This window comes from Lepisma saccharinum, chromosome 7 (genome assembly GCF_977018435.1).
Source record: "Lepisma saccharinum chromosome 7, izLepSacc3.1, whole genome shotgun sequence".
In the NCBI taxonomy this organism is placed as follows: Eukaryota; Metazoa; Arthropoda; class Insecta; order Zygentoma; family Lepismatidae; genus Lepisma; species Lepisma saccharinum.
The window spans coordinates 62,178,058-62,202,912 of record NC_139235.1 but is presented as its reverse complement, the minus strand read 5'-3'; the positions used below and the strand labels follow the sequence as shown (position 1 = coordinate 62,202,912).

The following is a 24,855-nucleotide window of genomic DNA, read 5'->3' as shown; positions in this document are numbered from 1 at the left end:
CTCGATTTTATGTTTTTCAGGGGACCAAGCTGAAAAAACTTAAAATGCTATTTTGGGACCATCACAATTGAGTGTATAATGTGGGGAAGTGAAAAATCTGGGAATGTAAAATTGGAGTTCCACTGTTAAAACAATTAGCCATGCTTATGTAATCAGAAATAAGGTTTTGGCACTGCTTAAGGACGATGACCCAGTTTGGCACCCTGGGCAGTCACTTCTCCCTTATTCTGCTCCTGGTAAATATTATTTTAATGCATCCCCTGCACCAGCAAGATAAGGAAAAAATTGGTGGACATTACCAGAATGCCAAAGTGCACCAGTTCTGGAAAGCACACAGTATGTTTGCGTGTAATATTTACAACTAATTTTGAACACAACCATAGAACCACCACCATTCCACTGTCCATGAATGCTTCGCTGCAACTGTTAGTCCTTTCAAGGATAATCTGTCACACAGAATCCACAATTAATTCATAGTGCCAATAATTCTAGAATACCCTGATGTATTTTTCAGTGGGAATAATAAAAGTCCATTAAATAATTTTCAATCTTCAATCTCGAAGTGCAACTTCCTTTTTACAAACTGTATGTACAAGAGGAGGTTCCAATTTTATGTAACCTGTAGTTTTGAACTGCAATACATAATAAAGTACATATGTACAACAAAAAACGTATTTCATGTATTGTTAAGTCGATAATATTCACTCCCAAAGTATAGACGTTTACACAAATTAAGAATAGAGGGGAGAAAATGTATAATAGTTCAAGTCCTTGTCAGGTTACAAGCCCATGAGTGCGGTGAAAACAAAAAAAGGTCGCCTAAATAAAAAAATAAAATAATAATACAAAGCATAAGAGATAAGCATAAGTTTCTCTCACTGCAATACCACTATGTTCCACAGGAAACGTACCACTGCACCCATAAGCTGGGTAGCAAGCACCAACAACGTCCTGGCTTTCAAATAAAAACAACTCCATTAGTCTCCTTGATGCAAAGTACAAGTTTATCATCATAGAATCATTTCTTCCTTTATTCGTGTAAGTGTTCTTGCCAATGATTTGCTTCTACATTCCTATCTTCTTGTCACTCACGCTTTTCTAGCTCCTAAAACACGCTGTATAAAATAACTGAGAACAAAAAAAATTACCCACATACACCCACACACATACTATGGCTGTAAGCAGATATGTAAATGCAATAACAGGGGGTCAAAAAATTCTTAACATGATCAATTCGTACATTTTCACTTTTTTCATATCAACGGTAACTTAACAAATATGAAGTTTTTGATGGTGATTATTATTATTGATGAACACACACGTGCACACGCACACACACACGCACACACCCATACTCTCCCTTCCTACTCCTTACTCCAAGCCAGTCTGATTCTCTTCCCAACAGCTACATGTACGGTATTGTGTAAATCCAACTCAAACAGAATGTCTGAAACTGACTGTCAGTAGTCCAAGGCCCATTCGTTCTCTTGCAGAAATGCATCAACAACCTCCTTCATAGCAAAGTTGGGAATCAGCTGATCTTGTGTGAGCTTCACCCGTGTTACAGGATCGAAGTGACCAACCCTCTGCAAGATAACAATAACACTAACAATATTTGGTACATATAAACGGTTAGTATTTTTCCAAAGCATCTTAATATTGCAGCGCATACACCACTGATGGGACATCTTTTTGTATTGTAAGCAAGGTCGTTTGATTTTGCAATTTATTTTCTCTTTTTGTATTTTTTTCCTTGAATGTAGGAAAAAAAAAACATTATGTTCGTAAAGTACATACTGTAATATGCTTATCCTATTGTGTAACATCCTACACTTTTTTCTGAATAGCGAACACTTTTTAATAATGGACATTTATTTGTTTAATCAAACTGTTCAAATATTTTACAGGACCGTTTACCAGAAAAAGCCTTTCAATAAAATATACAGGGTGACAGAAAAATGGTAACTTTTGAAAAACCTACCAGACAGCAGAGAAATCAGATAAAAAAAACATATATTGGTCAGAAATTGAACTGTTACAACTTGCCACTTAAGATACAGTAATTCACAGTATCAATTTTTGAAAATTACGTCCTTGAGATGGGGTCCTTTGCTAGCTCTGCATTCTTGCAATCTGCCATTCAGGTTCCTCATTGATCGCCGCAACATGTCAGGTGGGATGGCACGAATCTAGTCTTTAATTCATTGCTTCAATTCATCCCTTGTTCTTGGCCGAGACGTGTACACTTGACTCTTACGGTGGCCCCACAAGAAGAACTCCCTTTGCGCAACTTGCAAACTATCATTGTTTTTGTAAAACATTTTTATGGCGAAAGCACGATGTTGACCATTCCACTGATCATGATTACTAAATGGCAAGGTTGTCTGTTGCTCAAGATACCATTATGCAGTGCTGCCAACTACGCAGTGTTGCCAGCTATGCTTTTCAAAACTTCCCATTTTTCTGTGTCACCCTGTATATACACACACTATGTGTATTGTGTTGTTTTAAGTCCACTTTATGCAGAGAAAAGCTAATCAGGACTGGGCATACAGTTTAAAGTGGAATCCAAACCACTGTGCCATGTGCTTCGCTGCTTGGGTTCGATACCCAGTTCAGGCACATAGCACAAGATATCGGTACAGTGCCAAAAACATGCAAGCAATTTTAAGTGTGTGTGTTTTTTAAAATTAAAAAATTGGTTTCAATAAAAAAAATGCTTTTAAAATCATGATTTTTATTCACCCTGATTGTAAGTAAGACTGACAACTCTCTTGCCAAATTTCCACCAGTACATGAAAACATTGTAGTGAATTAAAGTTGTTCAAAATATTATTTAAATTAAGGATGAGACAGATTGATGGTCAATGTAAGCATATCAGTGAAATTAACAATTATTTTACCAACTTCACACATGTATAAAGACCCTGAAATTTAGTGCTAAATTCTGTCAATTTGATATAATTCACATGCCTAGTTTCAAATGTAGTTTCTTTTTTTAAGTAAAAGATAACCAAAATGCTTTAGATTTACATACAACCTTTGTCAGAAAAGTACCAGGACAGATTCTTTTATCTTTACCTGTGAAATTCAAACACAAGAAATGATATGTGTTCTGAATAGACATGGGCTGAGAAGTGTTTCCATGTAAACTCACTAGGTGGCAAGGCTGTGCTAGCAACCCACTGTTCAGCTTGTTGGTGCATTTAGTTGGAAGTTACACGAGTGACGTGATGGACGTGGATTCCAAGCAGAGAGTTAACGTTAAAAACCCTAGTGAACCTGGAATATTATACAGCAAGCATATGGTGACGAGGCATTATCAAGAAGCTGTGTTTTTGAATGACACTAAAAGTTTTGGGAGGGCAGAGATTCAGTGCAAAACGATCCCAGAGTCGGCCGCCAGTCAACATCACATACTGCTGCAAATGTGGAACATGTGTGAGGCACCATGAAGGACAAACGATAAACCAAAACTTTTATATTGACGTCCTGAAATGTTTGCGTCAAGCAATTCGACGGTGCCATCCTGATTTGTGGCATCTGGGCAGTGTTTCTTATTGCACGACTATGCTTTATCAGTCCAGGAATATCTGGCCAAGCATCAAATCCCTGCTCTACCACAGCCCGACCTGTTGCCGTGTAATTCTTTTGTTGTTTTGTTTTCCCGTGAGAAAATGCCGCTGAAAGGGAAGCATCATGAACATATTGCAGCAATCCAAACGGCTGTGCTGAGAAGCATTCCAGATGAAGCTTTCCCTGCTTGCTTCCATATCAAGAAACGGTGGCAGTTGTCCATAGATAGCAGAGGGGACTATACTGACAAGCTATGATCATTAGTTGGTAAGTTGAATAAATTATTTCTTATGAGCTGTCCTGGAACTTTTCTGACAAAGGTTGCTTATTAACCCGGGAGAAAGCACGTGGCGGGAATTTGACATCATTTTTTTTCTTTGCTTGCATTTTTGTGCATACATATTGGTTTGGCTCTTTCCCCCCCACCTTATCTATGCTGGACATGTGGGAGACCCGCTGGTCAGCCAACAGTTTTAACAGTGGCCATCTACCATCTACCTAACCTTCAGTTTCATCTGTGGTGCTTTTGACTGCACGCGCTTTCTCGTGTTATAGATTTGTGATCTTAATTGGATTTTCCTGTATTTTATGAACCCGGAAGAAGAAGATCGAATTCATAGGCTTCTTGAAAGCATCGAGAAGGAGGATCAATGTGATAAAGAGTTTCCTGTATTTTATGAACCCGGAAGAAGAAAATCGAATTCATAGGCTTCTTGAAAGCATCGAGAAGGAGGATCAATGTGATAAAGAGCTCCGAAGGCAATTAGAAAGAGTAAAACAACATCTTTTTGGCTATGAATAATGTGAATCAGAAAAAGAAAGAAAATGTATCCACTGTTTTTAATGTGCGAAATGTCCAAATGGAAATCTTGATGGCGATGAAGTGGATGTGGAGTAAACAGATGAAATAGATAACTTTAAAACAAAAACTGGAGTAGTAAGCGTAGAAAATATACTGCAATTGTAAATACCTGATAGTATCATAATTTTCTTCTCTCTAAAACATTTGCATCAAACCTATGTAAAATTATGTTTGTTTCATAATTACATTGTATTCTTACAATAATAAAAATTAAGAAGAACAAGAACAATTACCTATTAAACTTTTGTAAAATTGTATTTTTTGCCTATTATATATTCTTACAAAAATAGAGAACAAAACATTTTCTTTAAAAACTGTATTAAACTTTTGAAAACTCTCAACAGTTTTATTTATTGTATTAAAAATAAAAAAATATATGCAAAAAAAAAAGAAGGAAACAATAAAATACAAGAAAACTAAGTTTGAAATATGATGAAACAAACCCAATAGATCTAAATTTTCAAGCGTGGTTATTTTGACCGTGTGCGCCTCCTCACATAGAATGTCGCCGTGTGCATTCTCCCGGGAAAGAAGTCAATTTTTCCATTCCACACTTTCATGCATAATTAATTCATACTCTAGAAAGTGTTGGCATGATGAATAAGCTTCAAATTTTATGTCTGAGAATTAATTTTACATTTTGCACCTGACTTTGCAATAGTCTGCGATGAAATATGGTAGGAAAATGTACCTCACACCTTTCAAAAACTCCAAAAATGAATGTTCTAGTCTCAGGGTGTCTACAATGTCGTAAAAACAAAATTCCACGACATTTTCAGGTTTTCCCAGACTAAAATTGAACGAAGGTCCCTGAACAAAACTAACTGTTGGATAGGGACATCAGTGGTGAGCTTTTATGTAACACTTCCCATGTATTGACAAATGGTAAACAAAAAAAAAACAAAAAAAAAAACAATTATAGAACATCACTGATTGATTTATTTGCTTTATTTTACTTCGCTTTTTGTGCCACTTTTGGCTAATTTGCGAAGATGTGGATGAGCATTTCTTAAAAGTATTTAACATGCAATTTGCTTCGGTAATGGTTGGTCTGAAACAATTGAAAATTTCTTGCTTGTTCTTTCTCTTTCTTCAAAAACCTACTTTTAGTGCACTACTACAAAAATTTTGATTTTTCCATACAGGGTGTTTCACTTGTTCTCAGCCCCTGATTATCGCATATAAGAATCAAACTATTGGTCATAATGTAATGAAATTACATCGGACATACTTTCATGTATGAGAAGCATGGTGATGTTATTGGAGTCTCTCTAATCCTTGTGTGGGTATGGCTTGCATCTGGCTGATTCTGTCATTAAATGCCGATCGTATGAACGTGTGTTTTTAGTCTGTGCCCTGCTGTTGTGATGCACCTCATAGTGGTTCATGTTTGTTCAAGTTTGGTTGCTGAAAAAAATGAGTGTGGTATGTTTTATCAAGGTGCCATACTATTGGCCCCATCTTTTTCAACACAACAGTGGATACACAAGTCTATGAGAATATCTCCCATGAGTTTGTAAAGCACCTGGATGATGAGGAACTCCGTAATGGCTATTTTCAGCAGGATGGCACCACTTGCCACACTTCCAACGCCAGCATGAAAGAAATTGTGTCCTTCTTTGAAGATCATGTCATTTCCAAAGGACTTTGGCCTGACCTTACCCCACCGGATTTCTTCCAATGGGGAATGTTGAAAGGAAAGGTCTATCACAACAAGCCACACACTATCACGTAGCTGCAAGCCAGCATTCGGTGGGAAATTGATTATGTGACGCCTGATGTGATGTGTTGGTGGCCACCTTCTGTAACATGGAAAGGCGTGTGAAGGCATGCATTGATGTTAATGGCAACCACTTCCAACACTTGCTGTGGCGTCACCATGCTTCTCATACAAGCAAATTTCATTACATTCTGACCAATAGTTTGATTTTTATAAGCAAAAATTAGGGGCCGAGAGCAAGTGAAACACCCTGTAGTAAATTTCCAGGTTTTCCAGACTGGTAGACACCTTCAATCTGTAGTAACACAGACTATGTCTCTGTAAAAAGGCAAATGCGCATTCCCCTAGTAATCAAGAGTTGTCAGCTCAATGATAGTGAGTATGCTATCGAACTGATACCAATAATACAAAAACACTGGGAAAATATTTTGTAATTTTGGTTACATCTATCACATGGTAAAAAAAAAAAGTAAAGTTCCTCATGCATGTAGCAATGTGCCATGAAGGCACATTTAGGGAATGTATGGGTAGGTACTCACACAATCTCGATCATTTTGGAGGTTATGTGATCAGTACCATGCTCTGAGCACCTTTACACCACCAGGTACCAGTTGATTTGAGGCTGGGTAAGCCCTAGAGGCACTTTATGAGAGGACAAGGTCAGAATTTTTCGTCCACTCTGGGAATTGAATCCGGGTCTCCCACGTGACAGTAAGATGCCCTACCGACTATACCACTGCGGGTCTAAAAATCTATCACCTAGTCACAGGAAAATGAAATATGCAATCCTCAATACAATGAACTTGCATAAACATGTCCAGATATTCAACATTTCAAAAGCACAACCATGTTACCATTTCATCTAAATACGGGCATCCTATATATTTATGTACATTAAGCTTCAAAGAGCATGTGTAAACATTAACCTACGGTCATTAGCCAAGCAAGACAGATAAGTCAAAATACATATTTGATGTTGATGCCCCAGAAATCTTATACTAACCAAGTGCACTGTAATGTACCTGTAAATGTTCCTCAATGTCCTTCCTTTCGTAAGTAATTCCACTTGGCGTAATAACAGGTTCCCGAAGTATTTCAAAACTTATTTTCCCACATAAGTAGTCAGGAACATCTCTTTTCTGCAAGAGTAACAAGTGTAGTTAAACTCAAAAGTTTCACAGGCATTGTTCATAAATGAAGTGCTAGTAAGTAAGACCTGTGCAAAAACTGAGCATTGCTTTAATTTTGCAATACAAACAAGAAAAAATGGTATTTATATGTGGTGCTTCAACATGTTGGTACTGTTTCTGGAACATTCCTAAGGAGTTTAAAAACATTAAACATGGCTCAACAAAGAAGTTTAAAATAGACAGTGACTATAACCAATGCTACGCAATATAACATTGCAGTCAGTGAATTAAGTCATTTATAGAAGATGTTAAGTGACTTATCCACGAAGAAAACAGAAAAACATCTGAGAATTTTGGAAATGTATACATTTCTCAATGTTGCTACCTAATAACCCAGCAAGTTTTGAGAAAATGCACCCCTTTGAAAATCTGAGGACAAAGAAAAAAGCATACACTGATGAACATATATTAAAATGTTCAACTTGCTTATCACGTAATACACAAATAAAATGTACTTATGTATCCATGGAACAGTTTGCTTTCATGTGATGAAATGACGGCACCCACAACAGTTCCTTTCGAGTGTAGGGCTAATTTACTAATGGCAGTGTGAATCTGGATGGTAAATTTACTAGGCTTGTAAACTTGCTCCACCTCAAACCTCATCTACGTGTATATTTTTCTCTACAGCCCTCAACCTCAGCCCTTTCACCCAAAACCTGGCACGTAAAGTGTGACACCTTTTCAAGGCATGCAAGTGTGAACATCCCTTCCACATAGTACACCCTGGGCTGCATATTGCAGACTAGAGGCGCTCTGGCATCTGAACACACAGCCAGGCTCATGTTGCATGCTGTCCTTGTGCGTTTGTAAGTGTCCTTTCATCCATTTTATCTTATCGCCATTCATCCTCATATTTGTGATTAGCCCAAAATACCATAAGTAAAATAAAACAAAGCAACCAAATCAATCCACCAAAAAACTGGACTTCACTGTCACCATCCAAATCAATAGTCATAACACTGCTTCCAAGTAGCAATCATCGACCTCTTATGCCAATCCAGCAACACCTCAGTAGGGAAAAGAAGTGGTAGAGCTTACACAACCATGAGTGCAACTCCAACTCTGAATAACGCCACTCGGTAACTTTCCAACCAAACCATCTCCACCCATGATCCTAATTTCCAACTCCCTATCCCATCCCTCACAATGTTTTGACAAGCCTAGTGAAAAAACCATGTTCTTTCATACCAATTGCATCTCCACTCTGGCCATGCCAACCTCGCAGACCAAACACAAACTTCCGTTTCTGCTATCTCTAATCTACAACTGAAGATGCAGCCTGCGGTCATGAAAACTTAAACTTTTATATAATACACACACAATTTGTGTCATATTGAGTCTTCAATATACAGTAATGGTTATATGTATAAATATAATGAAATAGCTAAAAAATTAAACTGATTGTGATCTATCTACATGGAAAATTTTGTGTAATAAATAATTTGGAGAGTTTTTTGCATTATAAAGTAAAATTTCCACTAAGCTACAGAAAATTGGAAGGGAAAAGGGGTGTGTACTATATCTGAGGGGCCAGTACTCCTCCCGGTTCCCCTTCACAACGTCCCTGGTCTGATGATACTCAAAAACATTTGTGAAATGAAGGGCTCAGGGGTAAAACATGGTAAGTGACATTTTGGTCATTATTAAGTTACAATGTAAAAATATCAATTCTTCAATTTTCACATGCAATTGCCATGTCATGCAATTTGCATTGGACTCATTGAACCCTTCTGAAATTGGTAAACACAACAGTAAAACAATTTATCCACAGTATAGCTTCTAATAACCTTTCTGATTAATAAACTCAATAATAACAAAAATGTCACCATATTTTACCCTCTAGCCCTTCAAATGTCCTCTCTTGTAATGAGTAATGATGTGCAATTTGCAATACTAATAGTGAATAAAATGCATTCTAATGCCAACAAGTTACTTCACCTATATCTTCAATATACCTCAATACCTCCAACATTTAAAGATTATAAGCAATTAATCACCTTACTCTCAGATCTTGTTACCTTATACATCTTTGTGTACCATAAGTTATTACACAAAGCATACCTACTTGACTTTATCTCTACTATATCCACTTACCCGCCGTCTCTCATCCACCTTGGCAAAAAGTGTGTTTAGTTCACCCATGCAATTATCCTAAAGAAATGAGAACAAAATTAAATGTTAGCATCATACAGAGCTATTACAAAAAATACATTTACATGGTCAACGAAAGTACATGTAATGTAATTCTCTCATTCCTATGACCCGGCCTCTGTGGCGGAGTGGTCAACATACCATGATACGATGCTAGGGGTCCTGGGTTCGAATCCCAGCCTGGGTGTTTGTGAGTGTCCATTCATCAATTTCATCATATCATCACTCAGCCCCATCTTTGCAATTAGCCAAAAGTGGCACAAAAGTGAAGTAAAATTTAAAAAATCAGTCGAATTCCTACGACTTGCCTTTTGGTTTTTAAGTCCACTTCATGCACAGTAAGACTAATCGGGTCTGGACCTACAGGCTAATTGGGACTGGACCTACAGTTTAAAGTGGGATCCAAACCATTATGTGCCTCTATTGGTATCAAATATACGACCCCTCCTAGTTACTATGAACAGTGGTCACTTCTCTGATACTAAAATAGAGTAAGATGAGAGAAAAATTTGCTACACACTTTCCTTGGATAATATTTACCATGCTAATATCTAACATATGCATACAACTTTCTATGCATCTCAATTAGCAGTGTTATAACAGAACTGCAGTACGCACATACGTACATAAAAACAGCTCGAAGGTTTGAAAGGCACTTCAGAGAACGGAATGGCAAAGAGGTCACTTTTGGGACTACCGGTTTCCTTGAAAGACTTTAGCCAATGATGGATAGTTTTGCTGTAGGTGGTTCACCACCATACTGACGTCTAAAATTACGTTGCACTGTTATAACTGACTCAGTTTTCACAAACCAAATAACACACTGCGCTTTCTGTTGCAGAGTACACATTGTTGCTGAGTTGCTCTGCACTACACAAACGCCGGAACTGAACTGAGGGAACAAAGGAAAAAATACAGCACTGGTGCCGTCTCAAGGTCAAGCAGACCTACCAACTGCAAGGGTGCCAAACTTGGAGAGTTGATGAATCAAACACCACAAACTAGAATACTGTGTCACTTTGTACAGATTCTAGGACACATTAAAACTAGGGAGTTCTTTTTCAAACACGCTGTATATACCAGTGGACACTTAAGGGCTAAAAGAGAATTAGAGTATGCTGTTTTTTTGCAATTTTCCATATTTTATTGGCAAATTTGTAATGTGTGACTATTAGAGGAAAAGATCTAAATATGGCGCCCCCTTTTTATGTTGTCCTTTTCGGAGGAAAAAATTAATATATCAAGCACCTGCCTTTAAAATGCATATCTATGAAATATATACTTAAATGTAATAGCATGCTAAAATATAGAAGGTCTCCATTTTTTTTAAAAAAAAAAACAATTTCCAAAAATTGATAAAATGATCTAAATATGGGCTACTAGTGTGCATATCACAAAAAGCAATTAGAATGTAAAAAAACAGTCATTTATGGCTAAAACATTATAAAATTCATATTTGTGAATAATCTGTTGTTTTGAATATCACGCGGAATGGGTAGAATTGAAATTAAGAAAAACATCCAAACATTTGTTAAAAATGTGATCTCAACATTAGACCTCATGTCATAGCCCATATTTAGACCACTACACTATTTTTCTTCTTCAATTTATTTTCGCTCTCTGTGGTACATATTTCACAAACAAATCATGGCATTATAAAAGCCCACATTTGTTTTATGTACCACTAATATCACATGTCTATACAAAGCAGATGAGAATTCAGAAAATGCTGAGTTAAAATATACATGCAAAAAGTTTTCGGAGGTCGTAATTCTATAACAGCGTCCAAGGCAAAAACTAACCACCACTTTGATAACTCCAAAACCCATATTTAAACCTTGGCCCATATTTATACCTTCTCCTCTAGCAATAAAATTTTGAACTTCTTTGTGTCGTTCAACTTACACAATATTGCTCCAGCTCTATGACCTTTTCTTGATCCTCGTCGTTGCTACTCTCTTGAAGCTTGGCAACTTGACGTTCCATATCTTCACGTATTAATCTATTAAGGTAAGTCTGGAATAAAAAATAATAATTATTATTTTAGAAAAATAAACTGTAGTTCTCAGCGGCAATTATTACAATGTGGTGTTCATGCAATTCTATGTACTTTGAAACGCAATTATAGTGAACCTTGATTTACATTTTTCAACATTAAACATTTAATCTTGATGGGCACAACATAGCAAATGTATGAAATGGTACCTGATTTTATGGTTTTTCACGTTTGTTCTCAGAAAAGTATAAAATAGAGTCTATAAATTATAGCTGCACTTTTCCCGACATTTATGGGCATATTTTAAATAACTTTCCAGACTACTCTATAATGATTAAACATACAAAGCACGTCCAGAAAGTAACTTCTGTTTATGCCGCAGCTGGAGAGTGTGCATGCGTGCCGAGTAGTTGGACCCATTAGCAAGATAGAGAAGTCAGCATTAGAGAAGACAAAAGTGCAGATGCTTTGTAGTGGGTTGCTATAATGTTGAAGAAAATAGAAACACCCACCGCGTGTGAAGTGCACTCAGTCATACAGTTTCTGAATGCATGGAATGTGTCAGCAGCTGAAATTCACCATCAAATTGGTGAAGTGTATGGTGAACAGATCATGAGTGTCTCAATGGTATGGAGATGGGTGTAACAACTTAACGAAGGATGAAACAATGTGCATGATGTGGAACGCAGTGAGCGATCATATCTGGTGACAGACGAATTGGTCCATGCTGTGGAAGAGAAGATTAAAGAGAACTGACGATTCAACCTGACAACACTGTCTGTGCATTTTTCACAAATTTCCTGGTCGCTACTTCATGAAATTATGTCGAACAGACGGAACTTCTGCAAATTGTGTACTAACTGGGCCCCATGCTCGCTTACAGAAGACCACAAAAAGAACCGAACGGGCAGTGCATTGCATTACTGTTTTTGACATGGTACTGTGAGGAAAGGTGATGACTTTTTGAATCACATTGTGACTGGGGACGAGACATGGGTGTTGCATGAGACTCCGGAAACAAAACGAGTCGATTGAGTGGAGGCACACGTTCTCACCACGAAAGACCAAAGCCAGACAGGTCCTGTGCATGGTGTTTTGGGACAGACAAGGTGTATTGCTTGTGGGCTTTTTGGAGCATAACAAAACCATCAACGCCAACACCAATTGCAAAACTCTACAAAAATTGCATCGCACAATCCAAAACAAGTAAGTGGCATGTTGAGCCATGGTGTTGTTTTCATTCATGACAATGCTCGTCCCCATACAGCGGCTGCAAACGCAATGACCCCTTACAGACATTGGCTGGGAAACATTTACTCATCCACCGTATATCCCAGACCTGGTCCCATCTGATTTTCATCTCTTTTTGCACCTGAAAGTTTTCCTTGCTAGCCAGAGCTTTGAGGATGACGATACAGTCAAACAAGCTGTTACCACTTGGTCATCAACAAAGGCAGCATAATTTTTCGATATGGGGATACAAAATATGGTGCCTCCTTATGAAACATAGTCCAAGGCCTGTACTTCGGTGTACAATAAAGTGTTTTGTTCCATTACATTTTGTGTTTCATTTAATTGGCCAATGGTACTTACTTTCTGGATGACCCTTGTACTAATAAATAAGTGCTATATCTTCAACTTTGCATGATAATCAAAATCAAATTTAGTCAACACAGTTGAAATAAATGGTAAAAAACATTTTTTATGTAAAATATCCCATAAAAAACTAGTTTTCAAGAAAACATGGAATGTATTTTCAGCTTTTAATCCTGACAAGCAAAGAAATGTAATTTTCCTGGTTTATCTAGGTTTCCAAACATCTTTACAAAATCCCCTGCTTTTTCCATGAGAACCTCCATATTTCTCCAGGTTTTCGAGTTCAGTGGGAATACTGTCAAGATATAACCACATTTTCCATTTCTTAAAACACTAATTTACTTACTACAAATTTACGTTGTACTTATTTAAAAACAAAAGTTTTATGTAGAATTTTCAGCAAAAAATGCAGGCTCAACCAGGACTTAAACCTGTGTCTATCATACTCTGCCATTGCTCTACCACTCAGCTACCGAGCCGGCCTGATTTTTCACTGTCACTGTTTTACCTGCATGGAATCAAAAGTTTTGTATAACAGTTTACATATTCTAAAGACACTCATAGTGAGTTTCCATGCTTGCTTCTGTCAAACTTCACAATTACCTGAAGTTCTATTTCTTGAGCTATTCTTTTCTCCTCCTGAACATTCCACCGTTTCTTCCGAGCAGCACGTAATTGACTGGCTATGTCGTCGCCAAAATTCAATTTCTGTTCTTTTGCTAAGTCATTTGCTGAAAATAAAAGAATGTGAATACATGAAACACATGCATATATTTATGGTTTGCATATACATATTTAAACAGTGGAAACACTTTCAAGAATTTTGGGTTCAAGGTACCAGCATGGATTCACATTTTGTGTACAATAAGTGCGAAATGACATGAATCTCACCTAAGTTTCTTTAAAATATGAAGGGTAAAACATGCACATGTAAAGGGAAAATTTGTTTAATTCTAAAGTAACAATTGAGAAGTAAAGTAAGTGTCAACTGATTGCTCCATTCAACAAGAGGTGTGATCATATAGTACTTCCAATGGTAAGAACAACACTTTTGGGAAACCTCGCCTTGGATTTCCCCCAATGAATTAAAAATGACATGGTGTCAGTTATCAACCATCTGTGTCAGGGACTGCTCAGCAGTCACATGTACCTGTAATGCTTCACATTTTCCTCTATGCTAAGAATGCTGTGCATCAAACAGGAAATGGCTACAGACACTCATGAAATGATGAAAAATGCTTTTGGTAATTTAAATGGTTTAAAGAAAGTCAAACCTCTGTTGACACGGGTCCATTGTCATTGAGACAATCTACCTACCTTTTTGACAGCTTAGTGGTAGCTGATCTTGAGTGATTGAGTTGGTGTTTTAAGTCTACTTTATGCACATTAAGGCTAATCAGGACTGGACCTACAGTGCCTTCACCGGGTACCCCTTTATTACAAGACGACGACGCTACAGCACCTTGAATAGGTAGTGTAGAAAACAATGCGATAAACTGGTTCCTGAGGCAGATGACAACATACATGGCAGTGCGATCAATATCGCAACTAATTTTCTTATGAAAGTAATACAGCTTAGTTAGCTTTTGGAATATATTGTGTAGATTTGTTTGTCTTGAAAGACTGTAAGTGAATTGATGGAACCAGTTATATTTGTGGAGTGATTTGCAGTCACAAAATGGCTGGAAAGAAAAGTAAAATAAAATAAATAAATAGCATGCGTAACACAAGAAGAAACATCGCAATGTGATTCCAGATGGCAGGTGTTGGATTGTGTACTAGAGTTTATTTTTCTATGTTATTAGAATATAAATAGTATCCTGAGAGATATTTCATACCAAGATGACAAACTACAAGTGTTGTTTGAAAGCGAGCAGTCGGTAATCAATGCAGCCTTTCCAACCATAGGGACGGACACAAGCTCTGACTGCAGTTTCCTCAAGGAGATTTTAAACCAAAGCAGCACGCGACAAACGATTAGGGGCATTTAAAAAAAAAAGCAATTTTGGTCCTTTGGTCCAAGGCAGCTTTCAGACTGCCATCGGGGACACCTGGTAGCCGATACTTATGCAGGATATTTCATAATGTTCTTCAGGGTTAGGAAAATTTATTGCAAGAAGGGTATTGCACTTACTGCAACAAAACCAGCACAGTTGAAACAGGAACTCAGATTATTTTCATGCCTACACTCCCGTTGACATGCAGATCTCACCATGTCATTTTAGTTCATGCCACACACACCCTTATTAACATAAGCCTCTCAATAGTGTTATACTGATGGATTGATGTGCCATTCTAACTTGTCAATAGCATGCAGCAGCGGTGAGACGAACATTTTATCTTCTATGTAACCCCTAAAGGTGTGAGGTCCAGTGATTTTGAGGGGCACAGCATGAGGTATTTGGTGATGTTCAGCCATACATCACATCCAACGCCTGGCTAGCTCTGTGTTCTGACGTACTCTGTGGTGGAAGTGGGAGGGACTGTTGTCCTGCTGAAAAAACGTTGGTCATCATGCAATTTGGGCATAAGCCACAATTATAACATATCCAGGTAAGTCAATTCTGTTACTGTTTTTTTTCCTTGAAACAGAGTGGCTTGTACACATGTTCATGAAAAATGCAAAAGAAAATGTTTATTTTTGGTGAATCACACACGTTCCACAAAAGCACAAACTCATAATAAAAGTCATACCAATGCCTGTGTTTGTCATTGGACAGCTGCTGCAGTAATTGAAGTCAGTATATGGTTTGAAGCAAAAATGTTTACATAGAACCCTCCACACAGCTGTTTTTGACATATCCAGTTCTGATTTATTTGGGCAGTGTATTCCATGTCTTATTCTGAGGCAGTATACAGGTGACCAGTTGTTTTGCCCTTACACAAGCAACCTGTTTGGGTCATTCCATGCCAAACCATCCAATGGTGGTTGCATGACCATTTTAGAAAAATTTCATTTTTTGTACATACGTTTGTACATGTTTCTAGATATCAAAACCAATGTTCAAAAAAATATTGTCTTTAGTTCTCCTGGGGCAGCCATTTTTCCAACATGACGCATGGCTTTTTTTGCTCATGTAGCAGTATACAGAAACCTTAATACCTCAAAAAACCATTAAAGCTAGAGACCTGAAACAAAATTAATTTTGTAGCTAATGAAGTACTCTTCCTATGATATTCAGGTATGTTTTGCTTGAAATTGCATCGTAAGTACGAAAATTATGGTGGAAAATGGGGTAACAATAGTTAATAATTGCATTTTTAAGCTCGATTTTTTTAATGAAGGGGTTTAGTCTAAGGCTTCATTTTTTTTTTCATGTGTAGACTTACCTGCAGGGTGTCTGTAAATAAAATATCAGTGCTTAGAAATGCACCCCTATTTTACAGCATGGGTTCAAACATGGCCGTTCATTGACTTTTGACAGTTTTCGGGATTAAATATCTCAGATGGGTCCCCTTTAAAAATTCTGAAATTTGGCACATAGGAAGCACTTCATGAACCTAACTCACAGTAAAAATTTCAACTTTTAGATTCAACTCGTTTTGGTCAATATGAGGTAACATATGTCACCTAATTTCTGACGTTGCAAAGTAAGGTTAAACTACATTCCATACTTAGAATAATGAAGTCTTTTCTTTTTTAAATCTGGGTTAAATATAGTAACATAAGGTTTTACTACTTGACTTACCATAAATTGAAATTACAAGGTATGACAATTGAAAATCTGCGAAATTTCATTGCAAAAGATTTGATTTATTAGGTACCCACGACCAGTTGGAATTGTCAGCTCCAAAACTGAGCTTCCCCATATTTTTATCAATGTAGCAGTACATGCAGCTTAAGATAGGCAGTGGCATGCCCAGGAATTTTGAAAGGGAGGGGGAGGGGGTTACACATACTTTTTTAGTATACAGCCCTGTTCTTGCCACATTATCCTGCCTTTGACGTAATTGTTTATAGAATACTAGGCCAAAAGTATTGGGTTATGACCCCCACAAACCCCTCCTTGGGCACTCCACTGAAAGTAGGCTGTTTATTTTGGAGTGTCAAAGCTGGTAGAATATATTATCTTTTGTTTCCTTTATTTTTCACATTTTTTTCTTCTTCCAAGAAAATACATTTGTTGAAATAGATGTGAGTCATGCACAGCAGAAGATTCAGAGACATGTTTTGATAGGATGTAAGGCAAGCCTGGAATTGATCTGTGCAAGTACAATCTCTGCTGTCATTCTTCCTGTACCTAATGTGCCGAGAGTAGTGACTTGTGAATGTTCGTTATCTGTGACTGGAAATGGAGTGTTCTGTAAAATTTTTAACTAGAGAGAACGGTCATAAATACCCTTTTGGTAAGGTTCCCAAAAACGTAACTAATCTTAACAAAGTCAGTGAAAATGATAACACTTCTTAGGTCAAGACTACAGGTGTATGGCTTAGAGACAATATGCAAATACCATTAAATATAGAAATTAGGTGACATATGTTACCTCATATTGACCAAAACGAGTGGAATCTAAAAGTTGAGATTTTTACTGTGAGTTAGGTTCATAAAGGGCTTCCTATGTGCCAAATTTCAGAATTTTTAAAGGGAACCCATCTGATATATTTAACCCCGAAAACTGTCAAAATTCAATGAACGGCCATGTTTGAGCCCATGCTGTAAAATAGGGGTGCATTTCTAAGCACTGATATTTTATTTACAGACACCCTGCAGGTAAGTCTACACATGAAAAAAAAAAATGAAGCCTTAGACTAAACCCCTTCATTAAAAAAATCGAGCTTAAAAATGCAATTTTTTAACTATTGTTACCCCATTTTCCACCATAATTTTCGTACTTACGATGCAATTTCAAGCAAAACATACCTGAATATCATAGGAAGAGTACTTCATTAGCTACAAAATTAATTTTGTTTCAGATCTCTAGCTTTAATGGTTTTTGAGATATTAAGGTTTCTGTATACTGCTACATGAGCAAAAAAAAGCCATGCGGCATGTTGGAAAAATGGCTGTCGCAGGAGAACTAAAGACAATATTTTTTTTGAACATTGGTTTTGATATCTAGAAACATGTACAAACGTATGTACAAAAAATGAAATTTTTCCAAAATGGTCATGCAACCATTTTTTTAAAAAATTGGTTAATTTGATATGGAATGACCCGTTTATGACATATGCAAATTGAATTGTCACTAGATGAGGTCCTTACCAAATTTCAAACTAAATGCACATTGCTAATTTCCATGGAATTCCAACATTGAAAACAATTTCACGACAGGTGTAGGTAGCTGCCCGCAGTGGTGTGCATGTGAACTGTGGCATGAATTAAAAATCTGAGTTCCTGTTTCATCTGGTGCTTGTTTTGTTGTGGTATCAGACTCTTCTTGTAATAAATTATCCTAGCCACAAAGAACACTATAAAATACCCTGTATTTGTAACATCCATTCTGATCAATGAACATACTCTATGCTTGAAGGACATCTGATACTGGACCCCTTCCACTACCAGGTGAGTTCGGTAATAATGTAGTTCAATGCCATTCAACGAACTAAGGCTAGTTGATGTGGAAGAACACTTGAGGTTCGGGGAAACTAATCAGCACCTTTTAACAAACATTTGTGACAAAATATGTAATGGAAAGTAGGCTGCACAAGTAACCACAATCTGTAATTGTTGTTTAGACATATTTTTCACAAGGAAATACTAAACCAATCAAATCTAATAACCCTAACCTACTCAAAATACACAAACAGCAACCCATTAAGCATGCAGGAGCATCATTATAATACATTATAATAGTAAGAGTACCTAACTTACTGTATTGCACTGCATAATCATCACAGACACTTTTTTTTTTTTTAAGTCAAAAAATTGGTTTGTAACTTTTCATCGCATAATAGTGGTGCAGAATAGTAGGATACAGAAAATTAAATTTTGCATGTCCATAATTTGCAACACCGTATTAATTTTCAAGGGTAATATCTCTACTCTAACACAAAAACTAATAACTAATGTGTCAATTTTTCTTTAGAGAAGAATAATGCTTGCTAAACTGTTACGAAGAAATAGTGTGCATCAATTTTAATATATATTCATAAGATTCCATGTATACTAATCATGTACGAAAGACAGTTTAATAATAAATGATTTTAAGTACCAGTAATAACCAACGCAATTTAAATATAAATAAATAAATAAAAAAAATCTTGTCATAAAATTTGGCATAAAATCTAACAATTATGCGATGAAGTACGGTACTCATGTAAGCACATAAAGCATTACATAATAATCAGAACTTTGGCCTCTATAACAGTTTAGAATAGTCTAGAAACAGTGTTATGTCTCCATACATGTTAAAAAAAAAGTTTCACACTATGCATAACTTGTTCCAAAAGAAATATCACCAAATACACTATTGGCATCAAAGCAAAGCACCAGAACACACAATTACAGCACCAGCATACCTCTTTGTAGATGCTTGATGGCTTCATCATAATTTTCCATTTCTAAGAGAGCTTGTCCTAGGAAGAAGTGACCCTTAACTAACGTTGAGTCCATGTCTAAAGCACGCCGGCAATCTTGGCAAGCTGCCTCCCAACGCTTCATCTTCAAGTAACACAAGGCCCGGTTCGTAAAATATGTCGGCATATTCGGATTCTTAATCTGAAATATAAAGAAATGCAACTTAAATAGTAAAGTTATGATCAAATAGGCACAAAAAAATGAGTTTGTTTTGCACATGATATTCTGTGCATCTTCTTGGTTAGTGATGAGTGTCTACATATAAACAACACAGTAAGCAATGTAGTATGAACAATGGTATATGTACAAGCGGAATAGAATTGTGCACTTAAAAACAGTTGCTAAGAAAGACTTTGCACTTATCTTTACAATTATGAAAAATCTTCTGCTAAGTATCAAAGAAGGAATGAAACCAATGTATGTGATCCAAATTTTGGAAAAATGCTGACTTAATCTGACTAGTTACACACGGACACCTGTTTGAATCACGATAGGAATAAAGCTAACATTCCTAAAGCTATTGTAATTAATAGGGTAAATACTACTTTTGCCTTATGATTGCAGTGTTTCTGTCCACAATATACCTTCTTTCAAAAGTTATTGTTGAAAAGAGGGTATAAGAGGTGTTCTTTCATAAACTGTCGTGTTTTCAGCTTAATATGAACCAATATAATATGAAAGTGGCACTCCCTACAAAACAGCATTGAAAATTAAGTTTTGATGTAGTTTACAAAGTTTGTTTAGCCAATGTAATCTACATGTAGATTATATGTAGGCATCACATGCAGATGTAAATTTATAGTCAATGCCACGTCACCGCTCCTGATATAACACTATGGATGGGATCAATTAATTGGAAATTCTCCTCAATATATTGATCAGCTATTTTTATAAACAGTTTCAAATTTAATGCACAATTCTGCCAATCATTTATAGCTTACGAATGCAAATAAACAACTCATACACCCTGTTTTTGTACAATAAAAATCTTCACAAACAGTTATGCTTTCTAAGGTAAAACTAGTCAGATGCATGACCACACCACAAAACTATTAAATACAAAAAAGTACAAAGGAACACTATTAAGCATAAAAAAGGTAACAGTTTGATATAGCCAAAAGACATTTCACTCGTCCATTTAGTCTTTTTTACATTCATACTTACCTATTATGCATTGCGAAACAATATTTAAGGTGGGATTTTGCTTTTATCACTGAGATAATTATAATTTTTCACATTACAAGTATTTATTGTTTGTTGCTTTTTCGCTTCTGTTACGTGCAATATGGTGAACAAATCTTGACTAGCGTTGTCTATCATCTGTGGGTATGCAATGCTTCAAACCATCTTAACCAAAAAAATCATACTTTCGTGTTACAGATTTTATTTTTCCACATTCCAAAACCACACGAACCATGCACGGATAGCTCCACAAACCATGCACGAATAGCCCCACAAACCATCATAAATACACAAACCATTCATAAATAGCCCCACAAACCATTCACGGCAAGGTTAGGTTAAGTTCTGTTAGGTTAGCCAAACATAGTTAAAATTGTCATGTTCTGGGAAAAAATGGCATTGTTGGAAACACTGACCGGGGGTTACGTCATCGAACGCACGGAACATTTGGTTCACGTAGTCGAAGGTAATGGAGGCAAGAGCTTTTGTGCATCGCAGACATATTAATGTCGAAAAATACATGTTTTACTGGCCGAATAAATTGAACGAGGGAGAAAACACTTTCACGACCTTTCAAAAGTCTACAGAAACTCAGTTCCGCAAGTACTTTCTCCTGTAAAATTGAAGAAATGTGTTTTGCCCATATCAAACTGTTACCATAAAAAATTGCTCAATTTTACTACAAATAGTCATTTACTCTATAAAACACACAGTAACACCAGTATATTAAATGAAGGTACTACTTTACTATACCGGAGACACTTATCAATGATTTATTTCACAATTTTTTACATTGCTAACGTACTATTCTGCACTGCGGAACATTTATTTAGGTGAAATAATCAATTTCTAACGAAAATAATGTCTATTTCTTACATTAACGAGTACTTACTGTTGTTCCTTATTTCCCACAAACCATCCACGGGTAGCCCCAAAAACCTTTGATATTAGCCCAAAAATTCACGATAGCCCTCGAACCATCACGGGGACGAGGTATGCCTACTAGGTTAGGTTAGGCCTGTTAGGTTAGGTTCCATTAGCACTCCTTTCGTTCAATTTAGCATATACGGACAATACGAGAGTGTATTGTGCTCTCGTGCAGAAAGCAAATGGCGGCAGCAGCAATAGAAAGTCAGAAATAGATTTTCGTAGAAAACCACATGCATTCACATTAAAATGGATCAAAACTACATTCCCGAACATCAACAATGCTACAGAAAATGATTTGCGCAAGTACTTTCTCCTGTAAATTTGAAGAAATCCGTTTCCGGTATAGTAAAGTGTTACCTAAATGAATAGATCCAAATCATTTACCTCTTCACAACAAGTCATGTTTGCAAGCACATAACCACCCATAACATTCAGATGGCAGCACTAGCTAAGGAAAACAAGTGAGGAACAGCTTGCACTAGAATGTCAGCTTACCTTTAAACAATCATGTAGAAATATTTCGAATAAACATACAAAGCAATACTGCAGTAAACTAGTAAGTATCACTGTTGTGCGTGCAGGTACACAACAAAATCTGTACAATGAACAGAACAGTGATATAACAAATGCACCTCTGCATGCAATGTTAATTGGACATTATCCATTGTCTAGTGCTTTAAACTATACGTATTCTAACACTACGTTCCGAGAGAACACCTTTTTTCTAGCCTTCAGATGAACAAATTTATTTTACCGGTGGTGGGGATCGAAGTTATGACATACCTCTGATTTTACTATATATTGTTTATAAATAAATATGAATAGTATAAACTCCCACTTATTCAATATGTAAACTTAAATATTTTCAAATTAAAATTATTAATTTTGATGTACTGAAATTGTAATAGCTATGCTACACAAAAAGTATGAAAATCTAAATATATTTTTTTCACTTTCGCAGTGATCATGAAACTTTCATCAATCTCCCATTGAAATATGGAGGTACAGAATTACACCCAAAAGGGCACGGTACTTTTAGACAGACAATTATTTAGCATCTACACAATGTTTGTCAAAGAAAAATATACTGAATGTAAATCAAAGTGCTTTGTCTGAATTACCTTACGCAATCTATTCAAAAAATCTTCCTTTTAACAAAAAAAATTAGGTGAACTTGGCAATGAAGCAAGATAGAGATATAGAGAGAATAATTGTTGCTACAAAATACAGAAATCTTGACCAGTAAGTTACAGAAAGTTTTGTCTGTCTTAATTATTATTAAAAAATATATATATATTGTAGTCATTTTGAGCCATGGAGATGGTGCATGCTGTAATAATAGATCAGAGAGTAGTAACCAATACCATTATTTGTTAGTGGTAGTGTTAAAATTATTTGTGGAAATTGTGTATTAATACAAATTTTAATATTGGAAATCATTCACACCTGTCCCCCAATCTCCTCATTTACTGCATAAGAGAATATAATTGTAAGAAACTTGACCAGTTGACCAAATGTCAAAGTACACAAAATTAAATCTGATAAATTCATAAAGAAATATATTTTCAATGTGCAGTCAGCTTCCCATTAGAGCTGATTGAGAAAATTTAAGTGATTATAATTGCAATACTAAAGAATAAATAATGATGTATTGTGTTGCCACACTTTTCTTCAACTTTATATTAGGAAACAGAAGAAATACTGGATATTTTGCAATATGTCCTTGCTATGCTAAAAATAGATTCCTACTTGCACCCAAATAAGAATCCAGTAATGGCAAGAAGGGAAAAAAACATATAAACTAAAACTTAACTCAAGGATATGAATGAATGAGATTCTGAGGTTCATAAAAATTATTACATATATGTTGCATCTCGGCTGCATGAAATTTTCAGGGTGGTTGTTGCAACCTTGAAACTGTGTACCATAGTGTTAATCTCAGACTTTTAAAGGACACTCTATTGCATTATATTACTCCAAACTACATGCAATGGAAATTAGACCACAGTCTACTTGAAAATGAATAAAATATCTTCCCACCCAACAGCTTTCAAAAAGAATAAACAAATATTTGGGATCACACAAACGTTCACAAAATACTGCACCACTTAGTAAACGCTGCACTGTTACAGACACACAACAATAATTGCACTGCATTATTTATCATTGGTGTTGTATTAGTAACTGATAAAAAGATCAGATTAAATATAGAAATTGGCATTTACAATTGCTTTCGTATAACAGGAAACTGCATCGTCGTATTTCCTAAGGCTAAACAGTCTGTTCCCTTGGTCCTTTAATTCCTTGTCCGTTAAATTTTGTGTACTATACATATACTTGCTCATTGTGGAAAACCACTTTGAATTTTAAGACTGTCTTCATTAATTGGGACCGTATTACAAAATGCACTACGCGCTTTAGGACACACAGGTGAGTCAAGCAGCTCGCAGAGCCGCCATAATGACACTTGATTATTTTAGGCTCACTCGCAGGCTATGTTGTTAAACATATATTGAATGCGAGTTTCTTCAGCACTGCGGCTAAATCGGATTGTGCTAAATGCCAGCCTCCATATTTACTTTATTGCAAAAAAATGTATCAAATGTTAGAAATTGGTGACCTGCATATTGTAAACAAAACAAATGTAATTTATCGTGTAGTCGCACCTTCCTAGTTTTCTTCTGTAACTTTCTTTATTAACTACGGTAACAGTTTCATATATCGGAGACACATTTCTTCATTTTTACAGAAGAAACTACTTACGGAAATGAGTTTCTCTAAGGTTTCCAACGTTCGTCGAGGTATTTTCTTTCATCGTGGAATCTATTTGACCGGGAAATCATGTATTTTTCAAGAGAAATATCTCACCGACGCACAATTACCATTGCTTTCCCTACGTGAACCCGATGCTGCATACGTTTGATGACGTAACCCCTGCCAGTGTTTCCAACCCATTTTGTTAAACTTTGCTTGCCTAACCTTATCGGAATGGTTCGTGGGGCTATCCGTGAATGGCTCGTGGGGCTATCCGTCAGCTACCCGTGCATAATGTACAATTTGCACACGTGACGAACACGATAGTAGGTATTTTTCGGTGAAGAAGGTAGGAAACACTGCATACCCACTACGGT

General features: G+C 36.4%; 1 protein-coding gene across 1 annotated transcript; it reads right to left on the bottom strand.

Annotated features, from left to right (window-relative positions):
• Positions 1-541: 541 nt before the first annotated feature.
• Positions 542-24,196, bottom strand: STUB1 (STIP1 homology and U-box containing protein 1). The gene is made up of 7 exons (XM_083125911.1): positions 23,950-24,196; positions 19,555-19,753; positions 13,698-13,825; positions 11,408-11,518; positions 9,446-9,502; positions 7,181-7,297; positions 542-1,586 (listed from the first exon to the last, which is right to left on the bottom strand). Exons 1-7 carry the CDS (start codon positions 24,067-24,069, stop codon positions 1,461-1,463), a joined length of 858 nt encoding a protein of 285 aa, XP_082982037.1. The 5' UTR covers positions 24,070-24,196; the 3' UTR covers positions 542-1,460.
• Between the last annotated feature and the right edge of the window lie 659 nt (positions 24,197-24,855).